The sequence below is a fragment of the Mangifera indica genome, chromosome 4 (assembly GCF_011075055.1).
Source record: "Mangifera indica cultivar Alphonso chromosome 4, CATAS_Mindica_2.1, whole genome shotgun sequence".
Classification (NCBI taxonomy): Eukaryota; Viridiplantae; Streptophyta; class Magnoliopsida; order Sapindales; family Anacardiaceae; genus Mangifera; species Mangifera indica.
Window position 1 is genome coordinate 17439134 of NC_058140.1, and position 21191 is coordinate 17460324.

General features: G+C 34.2%; 3 protein-coding genes across 3 annotated transcripts; all 3 read right to left on the minus strand.

Annotated features, from left to right (window-relative positions):
• Positions 1–1050: 1050 nt before the first annotated feature.
• Positions 1051–2079, minus strand: LOC123213850 (thioredoxin H7-like). The gene is made up of 3 exons (XM_044633466.1): positions 1865–2079; positions 1630–1752; positions 1051–1534 (listed from the first exon to the last, which is right to left on the minus strand). The coding sequence occupies exons 1-3, from the start codon at positions 1994–1996 to the stop codon at positions 1397–1399; spliced, it is 393 nt and encodes a 130-aa protein (XP_044489401.1). The 5' UTR covers positions 1997–2079; the 3' UTR covers positions 1051–1396.
• A 1853-nt stretch (positions 2080–3932) lies between these two features.
• LOC123214758 lies at positions 3933–10057 on the minus strand. The gene is made up of 4 exons (XM_044634728.1): positions 9239–10057; positions 8964–9157; positions 4648–4722; positions 3933–4554 (listed from the first exon to the last, which is right to left on the minus strand). The coding sequence occupies exons 1-4, from the start codon at positions 9888–9890 to the stop codon at positions 4165–4167; spliced, it is 1311 nt and encodes a 436-aa protein (XP_044490663.1). The 5' UTR covers positions 9891–10057; the 3' UTR covers positions 3933–4164.
• A 327-nt stretch (positions 10058–10384) lies between these two features.
• LOC123214757 (probable AMP deaminase) lies at positions 10385–20507 on the minus strand. Its single transcript, XM_044634727.1, has 19 exons — positions 19905–20507; positions 19557–19753; positions 18941–19157; positions 18631–18809; positions 18417–18468; positions 17621–17748; positions 17360–17539; positions 17154–17221; positions 16911–17053; positions 16120–16181; positions 15313–15426; positions 13931–14071; positions 13567–13719; positions 13368–13421; positions 12351–12461; positions 11712–11885; positions 11564–11644; positions 10960–11058; positions 10385–10883 (listed from the first exon to the last, which is right to left on the minus strand). Exons 1-19 carry the CDS (start codon positions 20371–20373, stop codon positions 10815–10817), a joined length of 2691 nt encoding a protein of 896 aa, XP_044490662.1. The 5' UTR covers positions 20374–20507; the 3' UTR covers positions 10385–10814.
• Between the last annotated feature and the right edge of the window lie 684 nt (positions 20508–21191).

Consider the following 21191-nt stretch of genomic DNA (forward strand, 5'->3'; position numbering starts at 1 on the left):
TTGTTCATTTTTTACTCCTTTTATGTAGTGTCGATTGAATTCTTCAAATCTGGTCCCAGAGATAGAGCCCTTGAGTTGAAACGGAATATGTTGTTTTGTTTCTATGAGAATATCTCCAAATTGTAGGCATTGGTCGGTACAAATTCTTTGATGCTCTTTTGTTATATTATTATTCTTAATCAAATGAGAACAAATCCTTAGGAGAAGCAGAAATGATTTCAAAAATATAATAAAGCCAAAAAAGAAAGAAAATAGAGTCTCATTTTAGCTATATTATCAGAAAGATGTATAGTTTTTGAGTCTTGGTAGCATTACTCCCAATTAAGTGGCCGGCCTTTTGATTCTCAGTTTTGATACACAGTTCTTCCTTTTTGGCTGCTACCATCCACCACCCACCCTACCTATTTATTTCACTTGTTGGCATACATCAATGTGGTCAGATTTCCTTGTCACTACCTGTTATTTCATGTTCATTCCGTTACAAAGTTATTAAGCATGATGATCATGATAATAGGCAGCTAATGCTAACTCTTTAATGTATGGTTCCAAGAATTTACAAGGTCCATACACGTACCTCCAACCAACCACACCAATTACGAGAGAAGCTGTTGACAGTTTTTGTGGGAATAGCTTTATATTTATAAATTCCAGTACTCGGTCATCTTGTGTCGGAATTTCTAAAAAAATTGCTTGAGGAAACTAGTTATACACCATCTTATTATACCAATAATTATCTCACTAGACTGGCATAACATACAAGAGAGTTGGAACCTTGAGAACCTACCCAACACTACCATCACCAATCCCTTTAAATTCTTTCACCTCTCTATTATGACAATTTAAGCTGCAAATTACTTTCAACCACTGATACACTAGCGGACCTCTTCTTTTTTTTTTTTGAAAACTTAAAATTTTTCATATATTCCAAATTAATCAAAGTTTTAGAAACTTTAAGATGTAATTAGGTGCTTCTGATTATGATTAGAGATTATAGTCTCATTGGGTATATTATAAGCAGGATTACATATTTTAAAGATTAGAAGAAACAAATAACTAATGAAACTGTTATATATTAATTATCCTTAATCCTTACAATAATAGCTTCAACAAGCTACAGTTACAATAATATGGAAATTAAAGAAATGATAATCTTATTTAGTAAGGAGCAATGGTATACGTACATATTTTTTATATATAAATAAGTACATACATAGATGTGTCATTATGTGATATGATATATTATTTTATTATTAATTTGAAATCACCTATTCGTATAATGACATATCTATATGTGTATTTACTTGTATACAAAATGTGTATATACGTAGTTTTATTATATATAGGAAATTGCAATGAGTTTACTTGCCTTAATTAATTAAAGGCAGCAGCATTTTGATTAATAATTCCTGTGTTGCTCAATTTTCATCTGTAGTTCTTCCTTTTTGGCACCCACCAACCTATCAATTTCTTTCCCCTTCTTAACAAAAACCATGGTTGGCACCACATCAATCAGCTCAAATTCCTTTACCACTGCCTGTTAGTTTCCATAAACAAACATATTAGCATGATAACTATATAATTAGCGACCTATTTTACATAATTAAGAGTGTTAATTAAGTAATTAATTACCGCTAACTTGTCGACATCAATCTTGACAAAGGAAACGTCTAAATACTTGGCTGCTATTTCTTTGATATACGGCTCCAAGAATTTACAAGGTCCACACCAGGTTGCCGTAAAATAAACCACCGCCTTCATCACCAAAATCAAAACCGTATTTAATCATTCATATTAAACAAACGAATATTAATATTAATCAATACCTTGTATATAATATTAAATATAAATAAGAATGGCTACTCACCAGCTTGTTGGTTTCCTTGTTGGCATCAAACTGAGCCTTCCATTGGTTCTTTGAATGGCACTCCATAAGCTGGTTGGTTTTTACAGGGCTGAATCCATGTGGGTTCTCCAACTCAGACATGTTTGCTCCCATCTTGCTTAACTAATCTCTCAAAAGGAAAAGTGCTTACAACTTACCAGAGGAGAAGATTGAATTTGGTTTGTAGTTGAGAGTGTTGTGGTGGGGATGGCTTTATATAAGTCTCAAGACTTACCCCAAGTTTTGATTCTGCAGTAGTATTTAAAATAAAACTACGTGTATAACCGAATTTTACTAGTTTTTTTTTTAATAGATAAGTTAAAATGATGTGATATAATTATTTTTTTTTAAATTTCAAAATCACTTAATCAGATACTATTATATTGAATTATATGAATAAACTTTTATAATTTATTTATATATAAAATAATAGCCAAATGGGTATTCGTTTAAAAAATATTGAACGTTGGTAGGGTATTTGATTCTTTAAAGTTTAGAATATAATCTTTATAGTCTTTGTCTCATGGGTATAATAATTAATAACTAAATAAAATGGGATTGATAAGGCGCAAAGGATTCTCTTGCAATAAATTTTGTTGCTTACATTTTAATCTATAGCTGAGAATCCAACCATGTCAAATCATGTCCTGCCAATTTGAGTTCGTGAGAATAATTAGCTGTATTGAACTAGGCAACCAACACAAGGTCAAAACCATTACGACATGTTTGAGTTGTCGACAGATGATGACAAAGGAGCAATGAATCTTTAGTTAAATAGAACAAAATGTAAGTCAAATAAAATAATTCTACTAATGGGAAAAGAGAATTTCAACTAATTAGGCCAATGGGGAAATGGGTTAATGTCCATCAATTAAATATTTTATATATATAAAAAAAAATATTGATAGTTAAGATAATCGTTAATAATATTTAATTTTATAATACTAATTATGTATTTAAAAATATATACATATAAGATTGACCGTTAGACATATATCTATTGTAATTTCAGAAATGTAAGAAGGGATTAAAAAAATGTGCAGAAATGGAAGATGCGCAAGCCATTTCAATTTTGTGGCTACTGGGAGAGCATCTTCCTTTGTACATCTAATGGTCCAATATAATAAGATGGAGCATCTTATTTTTATATATTCTTCAGTTAGAACAAGAACAACATTACAGGGTCTGTGTAACATTTAATATAGAATTAAGATTTGATTTGATTTAAATTGTTTTAGTTTGAATTTAAACTTAAATCAAACGTGTTAATCCAAGTATTTAAATTTGATGCAGCTCAAATTAAATCTAAAATTAAATTTTTTTTCTGAGTTTTAATTTTAACTTATTGATCTTGAGTTATTCTCAACTTAAATTTTATTCAAATTTGGTGCATCCCGATTCTAACCTTATGTTAGCCTTTTTGGAAAGAAAATAAGAAATTATTATAGTCCCATAAAATTCAAACTTTCTACTAAAAGAAAAAAGCATAATCCTGTGGGGGCTTTTCTTCTTCTCAGGGTAAAAATGGAAAAGGAAGAAGTTACGGTGACAATTAAAAAGCTATACGAATTTTTTTTTTTTTCCTGGGACAGCCTTATTCGTTAAACAAAAGAGGAAAAAAGACTTTTGGAATGATGGCGTGGCAAAACGACATTGACTTAGAAAAACGACATTGACTTGGCAGTACAAACTTTTTATGTTAACGGAATTTTTAAAAAAAGGAAGCTGTGGTTCTGACATTCTGAGCATCGTCTCTTTTACGTTACTGGTTTATATTATAAATTTTATTGGTGGAGTCATTTTCCCGCATCTTATTCTCTATTTAGGACAATGAGGCGTTCGACAATGAATACAGGAATTTACTCAAGAATAGAAGCAAAATTTAGTTTTACCCAAATGCCTCTTTGATGGAATATCTTTTTATTTTTGATTCAAAATCCTCATATAACATATCAGGTTTCTCAAAATCATGATTTCAAATTTCCTGTAATAATATATCAAAATCAAACAATTAACTTATCTTGTTCAATAATTGTAAAGTCCATCAAAATAATTATCCAACCCTTTTATCTGGTCTTCCATTTGATAAATATCCTCTATTAACTCAACTACAAAAAGAAAATGGGTATCCTGGATGGTGTTTTTAACGAGAAATCAACCCCCATAAAAGTAAAACCATCTTTCATGTTTCATGCAAGTCTCGAAAAGAAAACGAACATTTTCACCACCTACAACATAAGCTAGTGATCAGACAACCTATAGACACCTAAATAGAGATGGTATCATGATTTCACACCATTGTCAGCTGCCGCATAACCACCTTGAACCGCCCCACCATGGTTACTGTAAGGGTGCCCACCACCCCTGCCTCCCCTTCCCCTATTGTTATAGTAGTTTCTAGGATAGTAGTTACCAGGCTGATCATAATATTGGTTCCGGCCATTCTGGTAGCCTCCACCTCCTCTGCCACTGCCACGACCCCCACGACCATTTGAATAGCCTCTACGGCCACCACCACGACCACCTCTTTGATTCTGATAGGGTCTTCGGGGACCATACTGTTGTTCCTTTGGCTCTCCATCTCTATAATTTTGCTCCAACTCTGCCTCCTCTTTCACTTGTTCTTCTTGGACCATAGCACCTTCTGCAGGGTTTTCTGTCTCCAAGTCATCCTGAAAAGCAAAGTCCAAACATATGCAATTAGGTTCAAAGATCAAAAAAAAAGAAGACAGCAAACATTATATATCATAGCTAACCAAAAGTACCTTTTGAAGTTCTTCTGCACGACCAGATTGATTATCCCCGGTTTCATGTTCTTGATAATTCATCATGTCTTCGTCCTGAAAAGAAAATAATATTTTAATATCTAAAAAATAAGTGAACCTATACACTTCTGGTTCTTGAGATTATGGCCAAAAAAATATAAAAAATAACACAGACAACAGACTTTCCACAGCTTAACCATTGCACAAGGATCTCCACCAGGAAACATCCAAAAGATTTAAGAAATACTGCTGTTCCCATGATGTTATAAAGGGCCCGGCAAACACACACGCAGACAAAAAAAAAGAACTCTCAGATGACAAGTTTATAGAGGTAAATGCACTGGTTACTCATCAAAGCACAAATCACGTGAAAAATAACAATGCAGATTGATTATATAGTGATAATGGTTGAAATAACAGATCTATTTCAGTGAACAACCAGTAACTGTCCAATTAAAATGCTAAGGATAAACTGTGTTTGAATTTATACTTTCAAAACTATTCAATAATCTATGCAACTAGATTTGGGACATGTTAGGACTCAGTGTACCACCAAAAGAAATTACCAATAATCTATGCAACTAGGTTTGGGACATGTTAGGACTCAGTGTACCACCAAAAGAAATTACCAGGGGGGTGGGGGTGGGTGGGGGTCCAGGGGGCAGGAAACACAAGGCTAGGAGGCACAAATGCGAAGCCCAAGCTCAAAGTGATTACAAAGGCAACCTGGGTCAGGGTAACACTAAGTGTTGACATGAGAATGGCTGAAACAACAACAAATGAAGATTTAAAAAAAGTTTTTTCCTTTATTCTTTGCAAAGTGTAGAACAATTATTAGTTCTGTTGAGATGAGGGATGGAGATGAAAAATCGAAGTGCTAGAGATTTGTCTTTTTTTTTTGGGTAACCAGGGAACCCTGACCAGATGGGTTGGACAGGTAAAATCCAGGACACAATGACTCAACCCATAACTACGGTACCAGATAAATTAGGGTTTTACAAATATGACAAAGACTTGAACTTAAACCTTCTCTCTAAAAATTCTAGTGTTACATCAGTTTTGCTAACCACTGGAGATTTGTCGATTTTGACAATGCAGATGGTGTTGCTAATTTTGTTGATACTTTTAATGGTAAGAAATTTGATGATAATGAGGGATATGTCAAAAAAGCTTGAAAAAAATCTGAAAGAGAGTTTGAATTAAAAGGGCGATTTGAGTAAAGTATAAAGGAAACTGAAGGATAATTTCAAGAGTTTGGCACAATTACTTCCTGCAAGGCCATGCGTAATCCAAGTGGAATCAGTTAGGGCCCTAGATTTGTGACATTTACAACTCTTGAAGGAGAATCTTTAGTGTTGATGAATGCATAGTTTCCTTATTTCCACCTTGAGGACAAGGCAGCTCTTGTTGGGTGGGGTAATGTTAGAACTCGGTGTACCGCAGAAAGAAATTTCAGGACTGGGGTAAGAAAGACTGGGAGGCACAAACACAGTAACAAAATCAACTAAGGGAGACACATATGTAGATGAGGACCAACTGATAAAAAGGGCCACATGGCTAATGTTGAATAGAGCAGTTGGCGGCGGAAACAAATAAGAGGAATGGAGTAAAGGGGAGAGGAGAGGAGAAAAGATTGGGTCAGGTACTTGGGAGAGTGTCGACCCTCTCAAAAGCTACATGGCAGGACTGTGGCGTGGTTTCTTTCTGTTATCTCGCCTTGCTTGTTGATATTCATATTAAGTCAAAAGTGATATGCTCATGCTTACTATAATTCCTGCTAAAAATCAATACATGCTCAATACATATTCAATCCTCTCTTATTATCAATCTCTGAATTTACAGCTCTTTTACTATTAATTTTGTTTGCCGGTGCTAGGCGCCTATCACAAACTGTAACAATGTACTACATAAAGGAAAAAATTCTACAGTGCATAATAAAAGCTTTAAAACATAAATACTTGTAAAACTAAAAACCTGATGGGATGTATAAAAAAATTTCCTCAGTATACCTAAAGTCAAAAGAACATAGTTCAAGATAAAATTAAGATATTTTTAAGGAAACAAGTGTTTCTACAAAAGCATAAACATGCAAGAACTGAGATATGCCTCTAAAATGTCACAGATAATTAAAATGCATTGGTCACATCCCAAGAGTACAAACAGTAACTTACAAATAACATAAAAATATAGGTACTGTATCAAACACATCCTTACACAGAAAAAATACGCAAATGTATGTGCAGAATAAATTTCAAAAAGTGAGTAACTAGTTCACAAAACAACACCTATGATCAATTAATTTAACCATGCGGATAGAAGTGCATGAAAAACAGTTGAACCAGTCATCATAAGCCCATGAAACATGAAAAAACAGATAGTGAGAGCATTGATTTTTTAATATTCAAGCAATCCAATTTCTTAAATCTGCACTCAGCATGGTAAATCTTTTTTCTTCACAAGAGGAAAGAACATGCACCAATATTTGGACACAACTGAATGGTTAAACTTCCCACAGGACCTGACTCATCACCATTTAAACATAATATCCCAGCATCTGAGGAGTTTTGGTTCCAGTTTGAGAAAGGAAGTCCAACCAAAAACAAAAAGAACAACATCCTCAAAATTGGATGGTTCTCAGAAGAAAAGTTATTGCACCATGGGCAAAACCTCTGTCAACTTAAGCACCATTCTTTCTTTTTAAGGAACTCAGGAAAACTTACATAAATTGTGAAAAGTATTACAAAGGAGTGAACAAATCCACAGTATATCTGCACATGACTGAGTCAAGACAGCCCAAAAATAAGAATTACAAATATAGGGCATAAAAATGATCCTTAAATCACAAAGCCCTAAATTATTGAAATTAATGCAAAGCAAACGTCAGTGTTAAACAAACTGGATAGCTAGAAATTGTAGTCCTAATGTTACATTATTATACACAACCAAGTAATGGAATCACTGGCATAACAAAAAAGAGCGAAGGAACATTCTAAACTTATAATAAACAACATCTGCAATCCCTTTAACATCTTCAACCTCTCTTAAGCAATTATAGTTTCAACTTTTTACTCAGTTTAATCTAACCCAAGCATGAAACTTGCTTACTAAACAGCATTAAAGTACTCCATGATCTAACTTTCAGTTCACTTTTCCTTGGTCCTTGATAGAAGAATTAAAACTACCGACCAATGAGTTTTCTGTTACATTCTTAGTATAATGATAAGCCAATTAATCCAGACTTGAGGGATACCAAAATTTTCAGGACAATTTTAGGCATAGTCTTAGGCTTTCCTGCAGGTTTATGACACTTTTCAACTAGATACGAAGGTTATTGGCAATTTTTGAAGTCTCCCATAAGGTTTGAGGTTGTCAGAGAAATCACAAATGAGTTCCAAGTTTGTTGGGAGGTCAAAAGTAAGTTCTAAGGCCACCAAAGAGGTTGTTAACGAGTTCTAAGGTTGTCAGAGAGGTTGTTAAAGAGATTTAAAGTCGTCTGATATCACCTGATATTGAGGTTGTCTGTCATTAATCTCTTATATAATTGCTAGAGAAGTCTAAGCACGATAACATGTTGTCAGTCTAATCTGGGACTGTTGATGAAGTTGTTAATCAATTTTTTATTGTCTATGTATTAAAAAATATATATTAAATTTAATGGAAAAAGGAAAATTTTTTAATGGAAATTTTTAATAGCCTTAGGTAAAAAAGCAATGCCTTCACCTAGGCTATAAGATCCCTCATCCCCTTTCAACGCTTTTCGCTTTTGACAAATATGCAACAAGGTAGAGAAAGCCATGTTCAACCTGTGCTTCAACAAATATGTATGTAACTAAAATATGACAATGTCAAGAGTTCCATCCTCAATGGTACCAAAAAGCAATTTACAAAATGCTTCAGAATTAATCCTCCTTTTTACATGTCTAGTTTGAAAAAGATAAGAGGTAGCTAACAATCTCCATTCTATAAGAAGTACTGATAAAAATCAGGCGATATCCAAGCAGAAGCCACAATTAGATGATAGAAAACAACATATAGGCATCTTTCAAAGATTAACTTTGTGGTAGAAAATATGAGTTCCAAAAAGTTTCATAATGCACTAATGAAAGTTGGGAACAAAAATTTCAATGAACAATAACAAAACTTACAGCACCGCATTAACCAACCAAAAACAGCCCTTCCTATCACACAGACACAATCACAATGAATAGAACTAAAAAGAAATTACAATCAACGAATAGAACTATTGTGCACATATATCGAAACTCCACACAGACAACTATTTTCATAAAGGAAAACTAAATAAAGTCAAGCAATACCTTCTCCTGATACTGTACAGTTGAACCTTCCACCTGCACTGACACCGAAACAGGAACAACAGAACCATGTACTGGTACCTGAAAAGAACCATAATTGGCTGCTGCAGCCATTTCCACAGGCGCTTTCATCTCTGGGGTGGTCGTAAAATAATCTGAACCCATAATTTTGTTCAGCCTCTCCCTCAATCCTGCATCTACAAAAACCCCAAAAACCTAAATCAGGCCAAGATAATTAAGCAGAACCTAGAAAAGGGCACCAAAGTTTAAAACTTTACAAGTGACATTAGCATTGGGCTCAATAAGCTGGTCAGCGTTTGAAAGCCAGAGCTTGGCGTGCTCTATACAGTGCTGCAACGCCTTCTTGTGTGACAAACTCGAGTCAATGGGTCGCGAGACCAACAATCCACTGAGCATTGAAATCATATCTAAATCCAACTCGCCAAGCAGATCAGTAGCGTCATCAGTCACGTAATCGTACGTCAAACAACAGCCTCTCTCGTGCGTTCTGGTCAACATAGTGGCGGTGAAATCAGTCTGCGACTTCACGTCAAACAAAGACCCGAAATACAGCAAGTTCAGCAGATCAGACAAAACGGCATCGTTATCTACTTGCTGGGATTGGTTACGCACGGGGTCGGTTTGGTCAACAGAGGGTGATGATGAGTTGTTGGTATGAAGGGCGAGTTCCTCGGAAACAGCGGATGCTAAAGGAAGACGAAGCTTCTCGAGTTCGTCGATAAGAGAGGTGACTTGGGGCTTGGAACGTAAGACCTCTTCTTGTTCTTTGTTGAGGGTTTTGCCTTGGGAAAGAGCGTCTTCCATTTGGGTGATTCGGTTTAATTTTTTGCGTAGGGCACGGAGGCGTTTGTTGATAACATTAAGGACAGGGCCGTCAGAGAGGTCGGAGGGAGCAGCGTTGGCCGCCATTATAGGGAAAGGGTGTGTTAGGGTAAGGTAGGGCTAGATAAAGAAAGCAGGCACCACCGAGAGATGATGTTGATGGTGGTTGATTGGGATAGGAAGCGGCGGACGGGTATTGGGGAGAGGCAGAGGGAAGACTGAAAGACTAAAAGGTGAAGCCTCAATGATTGAAAAGATACATTAGTGTTGAGATTTAACATTTTCTGATATTTTACCCCTTGTTTTTATTATTATTTTTTTCTCTTAATGTAGTTATTAATTTATATATAAGCAGATTAAATTTTAATAAATAATTAGTAAATATCAACAAAAAATCTGATTCAATCAGTAAGTCGGCAAGCCTGGTACCTTTGATCAAGTGGAAAAGTTTTTACTAGTGTCTTAAGATTTGTTAAAAAATAAAAGAATTTTTGAATCAATATCCATCTCGCTGTGGCTTGCATGTTTGAACAGTAAAGAAAACCACACAAATCACGACAGAATTGAATCTAGACATCTAGTTGGTTTAACCACAACAAGATTTTTAACCTTGAGAATTAAGAATCCAACAATAGGAAACGTTGTTATTAATAGAGACAAGAACTGGACTAATGTTGGCTTGAATTTCTTTTCCAACCAAAAAACAATAACCTACTGGTAACTGCCCAAACACCATTTAGATTAGGCTAAAATTGGGTATACATAAAATGCAAATTACAGAAATGGCATCGTGAAATTCGGTCAGACTGTAAAATGCTACCATATATTATGTCATTCAAAACAGGATCTTCATCAGCTCTAACATTTGTAGAGGAGTCGCTGTGTCATGAATTGCTGTGTCATGAATTTGGTACATCTGGGCCATTTTGGGATATTGAAAGTAGTCCTGACTAAGCATAGAAACTCTACTTGCGTTTAGCGTAAAATGCTCCACCAGCCACTTCAATTCCGCTAAGGGTCTATATTTTCAGGAAATATGGCTCTTCCCAGGTATACATACTGCATTTCATCATGCCATGTCTGCAAAACTTGAACTTAGATGGCTAAAAAAGATATACTTGCATTTTACAGTACACAAAAGGAACTCAAACCATACCTTATGTCGAAAGGCAATTCGCAAGTTTGGTACATTTGTCTTATGAATATCATTTCCTTCAGGGCCTCTGATATAATATTTATTGCCAAGCCAGTGCAACTGTAGGGGAAAAAAAAAAAGCCAAGAAAAAAATAAGAATAATTTATCATATAGAACATTGGATTCTGTATGTGATTTTATCTAATCAATAAACTCAAAACCCAGAAAGTAAAAATAATCCAACACATAAAAATGTTCATAATTTTTTAAAAGTAAAACTATTGTGCACTATAGTGAAAACTAATTTGTGTACTAACGATGACATATCATCTTGTGATTGGATGTTACTTTATCTCTAATTCAAAATTACTTAATCACATAATAATACATTATCATTAATACACAAATTGGTACTTGTTGTTGAAGTGCATAGTTTTATTAATTTTTCAATATCTAAGACATGTTGATTTCAATCAACTGTATCTAAAGGCTTTTCTCTGGTTTCATTGAAAAGCAAAATAAAGTTCGAATCCCATAATAGGGGGTAAAATAGCTCAGTGTTCCTTTTAAAATTTAAATTGAAAATGCCAAAAGGTGTGAAATTGTTGTTTTTCAAGATCGTCACCTTTGCCACGTACGAAAATCCTGATTGATAAACAGAATTCCTAGCTATCTCACATAGGTCACAAGAACTTAGCTTCCATACCTGCAAAATGATAACTCCATAAGCACATATAATATGATGAAGAACAAACTATGTATACTAAACATACCTTTGCTGCCACACTATATTCTTCCACAAGAGCTTCTTTTGTTAAATGAATTTGCAGAGGATCATCAGATGAAAGTGAAACATTTAGGCCACGCTGGAAGAAAATAGGAAATGGATTGCGATGATAGTCTAGGAAGAGGGAATTGTTGCTCAGTGGTGACATTGACAATCCAATCTGATGACATCCCAAAAAAAAAATTAATACTAATTGAAATTCAAAAACATAAATATTTTACTTTTCAGCTTTTAATAGATAAAGTAATAATTGAGAAAAGAGGTGCTGCAGCATTACACACCCAGAAAAGAAAAAGAAGATCCTAGTTCTCTTAGTGATGTCTGCCATTTTACATTTCTAACAACATGGAATCTCATTTCAAAATTCATTCTAATAAACTGTCTTCCCTATTATTCTAGGAATGCATTGGTTCCAGTAACTCAACGGGCAAGGGCAGACAGATAAACAATTATAATAGCACATCCGGTGGTATACACCTTCCAAGTAGAAATAAAATTCAACATATGATTCCATGCATATGCCCAATTTTAATTAGGTAAGTGATAACCATCAGTTCTATATACTATAAGACAAGAGCCAAAGCTACAACAAGAATAAGGATATGCCTAGTGGTGTGAAGCCAACCTGAGCAAGGTAATACAAGTACTGCAAAACAGGGGATTTCCGCAAATTAATCCCATGAGATATGTTATTGCATAAAAGGAATCCAGCAGCCAAATGGTCAATTTCCCCAGCCTGCACAGGTCATAAATATCATGGGCAATTAAACTATTTTACAAAAAACATAAACACTAAGAAGTTCCTCAAATGAGCAAGAGAAGAAAGAAGAGTTTTGAGTCTTCATACATCCAGCATCCCCTCTCTTTGTAATCCTTCTTTAAATAGCTAATTGGTGATCATTGTTACAGCCCCTTCCAGCTGGCTCAGATAATTTCAAATTAAAAGTTCCATGAAAAGTAGGCTTTAGCTCAAAGTGCAGTTATATGTATGTGTTATTCTTGGGGTATGTCTGTGTGCTATGTTCAGAAGATACAAGGAAAGTACTGATCATATGGTGTTCTTGCACTGTAAAACAACTTTAAGGTTCTGGTGTGAACTAATGCAGGCAGCAAAATAAGGTGGTTCACTCTTACATCAAGGAGCCCCTTCTAACTGATATTTTCATTTTTTTGCTAAAGGGTAGCTTGAGTGGCAGAGGAGAAGAAAGCCCAAGCATGAGAGCATAGATTCAAATCCCACCAATGACATATCAAGATCAAACTATAAACTTACCTAGTACACTAGTTGTGGAGCCGATCACTAAATCTGGGATTTCACATACTTGGAATAGTCAATTCAGCCCCAAAAGGAGGGTCCGACTCAAGTAAGATTTCCTCATTATCCAAAGGAAAAAAACAAATAGAAGGACCTTTGAAAATGTTTTCATGAAGACCTTAATGATGTGCTTGACAAAGCCTAGTTAACAGTTTTGCTTTGAGCCCTGGGCACTAAGCTTTTCAGGATGTTTTGTTTTCCTTTATATACTTAAATAGTAAAAGGGCAGCAGTTACAATATTAATAAAAATCATTGTCTTTTAATAATAACTGTAACAATAACTATACATAATACATAAATATAAGCAATTAGAAGTGGACAATAACCTCCCCACAGTGCGGACGAAATTTAATTGTTGTCATTCCCTTTGATTCACGAAGCTGGGAAAGAAAACAGAAGCACAGAATGAATGATGATGGTTATTTTCAACTTAATACCAGCAATAATAAATCCAGTTGGTTGAGGAAGAAAGTAGCACTAAAATCACATGAAACATCTTAATGTAAATAAGAATATAGAGCAAACCTTGTTGAGAGTATAAAAGTTTGCATAGCAGTAGTAAGCATAATACGAGTATGCAGGATTAAAATCATTGGTCCATTCAGCTGGTTTGGGCATGTGCTTTGTTGGACGCCTTTCAGGTTTACTTTCATCATCTACAAGGTCAAAACCGACAACCTGTATTGAGAAACAAATTAGCATTTGCTTACCAAGTTCTACTAAAGATCTAAAAATTTAAAATAATTAAAAAGAAAAACATAAACAAAATAAACAACGCTGTAAATATATACAGAAAGTAACATAGCAAATAAATTATTTAAATATTTTTTTATATTAAATGTTTCTCAAAATAAGGCCAGCGAAAAATAATATTAGCAAATAAACTTACCTGCATTAGAAACAGGTGAAGCTGAGGATGAGAGTTTGGATCAATCGTTACTTCAAAGAGGGGAATGAAAATATTATCAAGAATATTCTGAAAAGATTTAACAATTCCCATTTGCTTGTAAACGTTGTATAGCCTAGGTAGCTGCACAGTACATTGAAAATTAAAATGATACAAGAGAACATTTAGAGCCCAATATGAAAAGTTCATTCAAGCCACAACCTGAAAAACAAGGAAATTACAAATAACAACCAAATATTTGGATGCTTAATATGATACTTATGCAATATACAAATTCATGTAAGAGTAGTGGGATCTTTCTACTCAAAATCTTGACTTAAAACATACTTGCCATTCATTCTATTATCTTTTTCTAACATGTAATCAACAAGTCTAAGAAATATCAAATGATGTGAGTGTGCAGTGCACCCCATAAATACTTTCCATGCAAATTAAATTTTTATTTTTAATCCAGGAATCCTCAAACCTTTCTTTCAAGTTCAGAGAGCTCTAAATACACCACTAGATCCAACAACTTTCATAGTCAAGAAAGTTCTAGATATAACATCCCAAATTTTATAATCTTGTAATAATTGAATTCATCATCACTTCACATAGACATGATCCAAGATTCCTTGGCCATAGGTAACTTCACCATATCTTTGAACATGTCAAATTAAATGAACCTAAACCATAAACCCTAAACAAATATATGTATTGTCCCCCTGTAAGGCATTGTCAAATTATAAGCAATACTCATTAAATTGATTTTGAGCAAATTTTGTTGAGACCAACATTTTTTTTTTTTGCAAAAAACAAGAGGACCCAAGTGATTTTCAGACAAATATCGGGCCTTCATTGACCTTTACATATGTATGTCATGTTCCATGAAGACTTGTAATACCAATAAAATTTGTAAGTTTCAAATATTAAGAATGGTTTTGTAATAAACAACAAAAAGTTTTATTTCATAATTTAGCTAAAGTAAAACTGAACACATTTTAATAATATACTGGATGGGTTTTCAAACTATTTTGTTAAGTACTTTTCATAATTTAAAAAGAAAGGGTAGTAAAATCACGAACTTCTCATTAAATGTTTCATTGGAGTTACAATTTCTCACTCTCAAACTTACTTGTACCTCCAATAGTCCAATTTAATTGAAACTTCTCACTAAAATAAAATTTTTAGCCAATGAAAAATTTATAAGACATACCAAAGGACACCCAAGTAGAAGCAATCAATGTACACAATTATGACATTTATAAAACTTCAGTTTATGCATATTTCAAAAAACATGTAAAAGTGAAAACTTTGAATAAGCATGCTAATATGATAACTATGATAGCAGAAGTAACATCATTCACAAAGAGTATTGCAAATACCTGGATTAACCAAACAGCATTCTCACTATAAATTTCATTGTTAACAAACCAACTCGCTAGCTGGTCCCATTCACTTTGTTTCCTCCCATATACAGATATTCTGTATTCTGCCATCTGGAAACAACAAAACAAGGAACCTATGATTCATTCATGAATAATCTATGCCAATAAAACAAAAAAGACTTCCAAATTTTACTAGTGATTTGGATCAAAAGTGCCAATTATTGAAAGAGACCGAATGTTTAAACAAAGCTATTCAAACAAATTAATAAGAGTACTGACTGCTTGCAGTAAGGAAAATTATTAGAAACTCAAGGAATCAAAATCTCATTAACAACAAATTACCAATAAATTTTTATAGGTGTTTGGAGAAAATATATCAGCCCACATGCTACACAAGATATAAGTGCCAAACTAAAATTACTAGCAAACTCTTAGCCCCTAAATAAAGTTTTACAATGTCCATAAACATGAAGAAACCAAATAAACTAAATTTAGAGAGTAAAGCAATCCTAACATTTAGAATGGTTAGGTAGAAGTTTGATTGCCCTTCTCATATTAATTGCATATGACGAAATATAAGCAAACTTAGACAAAAGCTAGGAACAAATTGTCATTAAAAGCAAAATATGACATTTGCAATTTCAAGGATTTCTTTGAAGCAATCATACATGCCACCAAGAAAACTATATAATTAGTCCATCACATTATCAAGAAAAAACAACAACAATAGGGAAAACAAAGGAAGAGAAAAGAAACTTAAGTGCATGCTCCTACATAAATATATACGGGTATGTATATAGATACCTGGTATTTGCTAGCTTCAAGATCTAATAAAACTTCCTTTGTTACTTCAGCCAAAAATCGTCCTGAAATTTTCCTTCAACAGTTAGCAACAATTTTTTTTCTTTTAAGCACTCATTTGATACAATCGATTAAAAAGCTCTTCCAATTCTTTAAATTTCATTATTTATGCACATTGCACTTTTGAGGCCTGTGGTAAACTTTTTTCGAGCTTTCTTTAAACAATAAAAAATAACCTCATAATATTTTATAATTTATAATATACTCTTCTTTATATTAAAACCACATTTGAAAACACTTTTGTTTGGCATATTACAGCAACTATTTCTAGATAATTCATAACTCTACGATCAAGACAAATAATTGCATGAAATTAAAAAGAAAAAAGTATTTTCCTGTACCTATATGGGCATATATTAAAGGAAACCTTTTGTATACTATTTTGATAATCTATCACAATGAAAGCACTTCAAAAGCTCTAAAACCCAAAAAAAAACAATCTGCCAGCTTAAAACAGCTTATTAATCTACTTGACGACCAATGCCTAGCCACTTTTTATTAAAAGCTCTACTTAGAAAGCTCTACATGAATAAATCACACCAGATGAACCTAATTCAGCCACTTAAAATACTGAAAAAGACATTAAGTTCAGAATGTATATCCAACAACACATCGAAAATCAAATACAAAGAGAAGGAAAAAAAATTATTAAAGACGAAGATTAATTTGATAGTCTTAACAAGATACAGAGTTAAACATATGGTAAGAAATTAACTTCCATCAAATAGCCAAACCTTGGATAAGATTGTCTTGCTTTAAGAAGATCTCTCTAAGTCTGCTTTGCCCACAAGGATTGTATTTGAGATTGAATTTATCAAATCGATGAAATGTACTCTTATCAGCATGAACATCCAACAAATCCACATTCAAATCATACCTACAGTGATTCCCAAGCATTACAGCAACTGACAGAATAGGACAGTAGAGACAATTTAACTTCTGATGATAGAGACTAATAGAAGTATAGTAACTCATACCCGGTCAAGTCCAAACTCTCAAATACTTCCTTTAGTGTCATGTACTTTCCATCTCTAAATATAACAACCTGAGAAAATGAAGTAGCAATTAACGAGAAGCACAAATACACAGAACTAGCTTTAATGTGACTTATTTTATAAGGCCAAAAAATTAAGGCTTAATCAACAAACTAATATGTAGAAATCTAAGGGGATTAAATATATACCTCATCAGGTTCTTTTTTCAGTTTCAACTTGATGAAACGCAGAAGATGTTTCTGGTTCATACAAGCAGAATGATGCACATGTGTATCAACTTTTCGGATATTATAAAAATCACGATGAGGAGCACCCTTCTGAGCCAAAAATTCCTTGTCTGAATTTACTAACAAATGGAGCCGAAATTTCTGTATATTTTCCAGATACAAGTTATAAAAACAGTCCAAACTGAGTCAAAACAAAACTTAAAAGAGTTTGATTAACAACACCTCCTCAAGAAACCGTAGCCTGTGGTGACATGTAGAGCGAACATTTCCAATAGACATAATTCTCAGAATGTGATGCATATCAGTAAAAAATTTAGTTGAATTTGCAACAGGAAAAAGATCTACGGTATCTAAAAAAATCAAGGTTGATGTAAGTAATCAATCAATAAGAGTAACCATATATAAGCAATAATCACATTTTGATTTTAAATAAAGGGATAGATTGTTGTTAAAAAATACACAGATGCCTTATTATATAATCCCCGGGTATAAGGCCTAAGCTAAGTTAAAAATATCATAATACAAGACAATGTTGTACGATTAGGAAAAATTCTATGCTTGATTCATGGATGTTTCCAGGAACCACCAATTTCAAAGTATTAAAAAATAATCAAGTTCTACATAGATAACAGTACTTTATGCACTTTCATTGTGCTTGATATGCATCGTGTGTTTCTGCTGCAATTATTGGCTAATGTTTGTGCATCCTTCTGCTAAAGCTGATTAAAGCTTTGCTCCCTCCTCATGGTCAAATTTAAAAGATGAATTCAAGCCGAAAGATATATTTTCTTTCAGGTGCAACCTGATAGTAAGGGTTATGTAGCCTTAATTCCACCAGTATCGTTTAGCACATATAGCTCTGTATAGAGATCCAACATAAATTAACACCCCAAGTGGAGTAAATATGATATCTTCTTATTTGGAGGAATACTGTTACATGTATTTCCACGTATAAGCAGTAGTTTAAAATAAATAGATAAAACTAACTCAAGAACATGTTTTACCACGTAGTACCTACCATTTTCACTTGCATAAACATGTCCTACTCCATCCTCCATCCGAAAGTGATGCTGCAAAGACACAAAAAAAAATGAATCCAAGAATAGATTAATAATGTTAATGAAGGTTTCACTTGCTTACCATAAAGCAACTCCTGCACTAACTGAATCATGAGCAAAGTTGAACAAAAATTTCTCATTTTTTAGCACAACTGAAAAGCAAAAACAACTCACTGTACTTGCTTCAACAGGTTCAAAGTGAAATGGATCAGTCTTCACTTCTGATGCATCAGATTCAGGGACAGCTTCCTTCAACCAAGGAGCAACTTCTTCAGTATAAACATAACTATTTCGCAGATCCAAACACTCTTGAAGCATTTTTAACACTTCCTCTTCTTCTATGGTTGTTGACTCTAAAAATAATAAGTTCCAAAACAAGGTTTGTCAAGTACGTTTCCTCTAATTTAAATGTCAAGAAAATTTGAGAACAAAAAAACTATACAAAGTTACAGTGAAATTCTTAAGGACTAAAAAGTTTAGATACCATGCAATGTAGTTCTCTGAGGCAATATAACGTTGGGCAAAAAAGTATCATGCCCTGTTACGTGCACTGAAGCTGTATCTACCTTTCCATTGCCATGCACATCAATACTAGGTTTCACTACATTTATACTACCTCGACAATTTTGATCTTGAAAAAGGTTCACAAGATCAGTTCTGAATGGAACAGCAGAAGAATTTTGAATTTTAGAATCAACATCCTGCCAAATTTATTTGCACAATGATATTGCATTAATTGTGAAGCTTCTCGTATTCCAAAAGTAAAACAATTAAATTTCAATATGTCGGTGACAAGATGACAATATCACATATACCTAGTCAAATACCAGGCTAGATAATAAATAAAAGGAATGCTACATGAATAACATCAAAATAGCAGAATAAAGAAATAAAAGTATGCTTCAACAAATATTTTGAAAGTTTGAAACCACTAATAACCATCAGAAACCTACAGCACCTGCGCCCTAAATTTACACAAAGTAGTACTGTAAGGTTGATATAACATCTTAAATAGTTCCAGAACTACGTATAAGTATAACAATAGAAAATGTTTCCATGCCGAGCAAGAAATACTAAACAGAAACCACGCATGAACATACATTCATGAAATTAGCAGAAGAATCAATGTCATCATAGCTAAAATCGATATCATCTTCATTTGCAAGTTCTGTGCCATCATCCTCAGAATCCTCAGCATTTTCAAAGGCACTCCCTCCAGGAGATTTCGGAGTAAGTAGCCTGCCAACAGATGCCAGCCTTGCACTAGAACCCCCACGGTTATAAGGCTGATCTTCCCCTACAAAAGAAAAAAAAAAAAACAACATAACTTGTTTGCAAAAACATCCAAACACAACGAAGGCAATTAAAATCATCCTTGAATTTACATCCCCTGAGACAAATTACATGTAATTCATCACGGTTCGAAGGGAATAAAACACGTGGCATACCAAGTCTTCGTGATGTTTGAAGAGGCGGAAGTCCAGAGGGAATGAAATTGAGTTTATCAAGCGAAGAAGCGGAACAGTTCTGTGCTCTAACCCTAATCGCCTCATCAAACTTAGCATCTTCTTCTAACCAATCATTTCTCACAGACTCATTTGGCAACGAAGATGACATGGTATTTTTATAACGTCGAAGTATGCTGTCATCCAACGACCTCGACTGGCGACTCTGCTGTCTCGTCATCTCATCTCCATCGGAACCATATACTCCCTCGCTATACTCTTCTTCTTCGTTTTCTTCTTCGTCGAAATGGTCGTGGTTGTTTTGAGGGAGTTCGCGGCGAATCTGGATGAGACGATCAAGGACTTGGTCGACACTGCGCTTGTGAATAAAGAAGGCCGAGATGGCCATCAAGGAGGCTCCAACGAGAGCCGCCATGGCCAAATGTAAAGAAGAAGCTGAAGATGAATCCATGGATAAAACCCTAACTGATGTAATGTGTGAGACGTTTTTATACGTATTGTTTTGGTGGTTTGACCGCTTGAGGCGTCAAGCCTGTATCTGAGTGTTGCAGAAGCCAAAAATTCTTTCAGCTTATACCAGGGCGGTGGCCGGGAAATCTTGTATTATTAAAATTTGGGAAATTATATAGAAGGCCAAAATTAAGGGGGCTAAGCGGAATTACCCAAAACAACCAGGTTAAAGCAAAAATGCCCAATATTTGTGAAATAACCAAACTGCCCCTATATATAAACAAGGCAAATTTTCATATTTTCTACGGTAAAACTGCCACGGTCACTGTGTATATCTAAAGAAAAATCCCGCTCTCTCCACTGTCCCATTATCAAGCAGATTTCTAACGATTTTCTTGTTTTTCGACGACCGAAAATGGTAAAGAAGATTAGTATATCTTCCGTAATCTTGTTTGAAACAAGTTATTGTTCATATTATTGAGATTTGAGTGAGCTTTTATGGTTTGAAATTTTAGGGTTTCGATTTTGAACAATGCTTAAAATGTTTTGATTCTTAGTTGTTTTCGTTGAATTTGTTAAGGGGTTTTGTGTTATAGTTTATGTAGATTTGATTTGTGTTAAAATTAGAGGCCGAAATGACCGATTTTTGGCCGAAAAATGCATCCAAAGCAATCGGCAGTCTGACCGTGGGAACAGTGAATCCCACGGTCATCACGAATACTCTCACTGTCAAGAGACATCGACAGTGGGTTAGGGGGTTAAATGGTTTTTTTAAAACATTAGGGAGCTGGCCATTATGGATTAGTCCACTGCAGGCAT

Bases quoted from the DNA above. Each gene is read 5' to 3' on its own strand.
- LOC123214757 (XM_044634727.1), bottom strand. From the start codon at position 20,373: ATGGATTCATCTTCAGCTTCTTCTTTACATTTGGCCATGGCGGCTCTC. The intron at 17,749-18,416 runs GTAGGTACTACG...TGATTTTTTTAG, and splicing joins TGTTTATGCAAGTGAAAATG to ATACCGTAGATCTTTTTCCT. The intron at 12,462-13,367 runs GTTATTGTCCAC...TGACCTGTGCAG, and splicing joins TTCGTCCGCACTGTGGGGAG to GCTGGGGAAATTGACCATTT.
- LOC123213850 (XM_044633466.1), bottom strand. From the start codon at position 1,996: ATGGGAGCAAACATGTCTGAGTTGGAGAACCCACATGGATTCAGCCCT. The intron at 1,753-1,864 runs GTGAGTAGCCAT...TTGGTGATGAAG, and splicing joins ACAAGGAAACCAACAAGCTG to GCGGTGGTTTATTTTACGGC. The intron at 1,535-1,629 runs GTAATTAATTAC...GGAAACTAACAG, and splicing joins TTGATGTCGACAAGTTAGCG to GCAGTGGTAAAGGAATTTGA.
- LOC123214758 (XM_044634728.1), bottom strand. From the start codon at position 9,890: ATGGCGGCCAACGCTGCTCCCTCCGACCTCTCTGACGGCCCTGTCCTT. The intron at 4,723-8,963 runs GTATTGCTTGAC...TTTTCTTTTCAG, and splicing joins CTGTACAGTATCAGGAGAAG to GACGAAGACATGATGAATTA. The intron at 4,555-4,647 runs GTACTTTTGGTT...TTTGCTTTTCAG, and splicing joins GTGCAGAAGAACTTCAAAAG to GATGACTTGGAGACAGAAAA.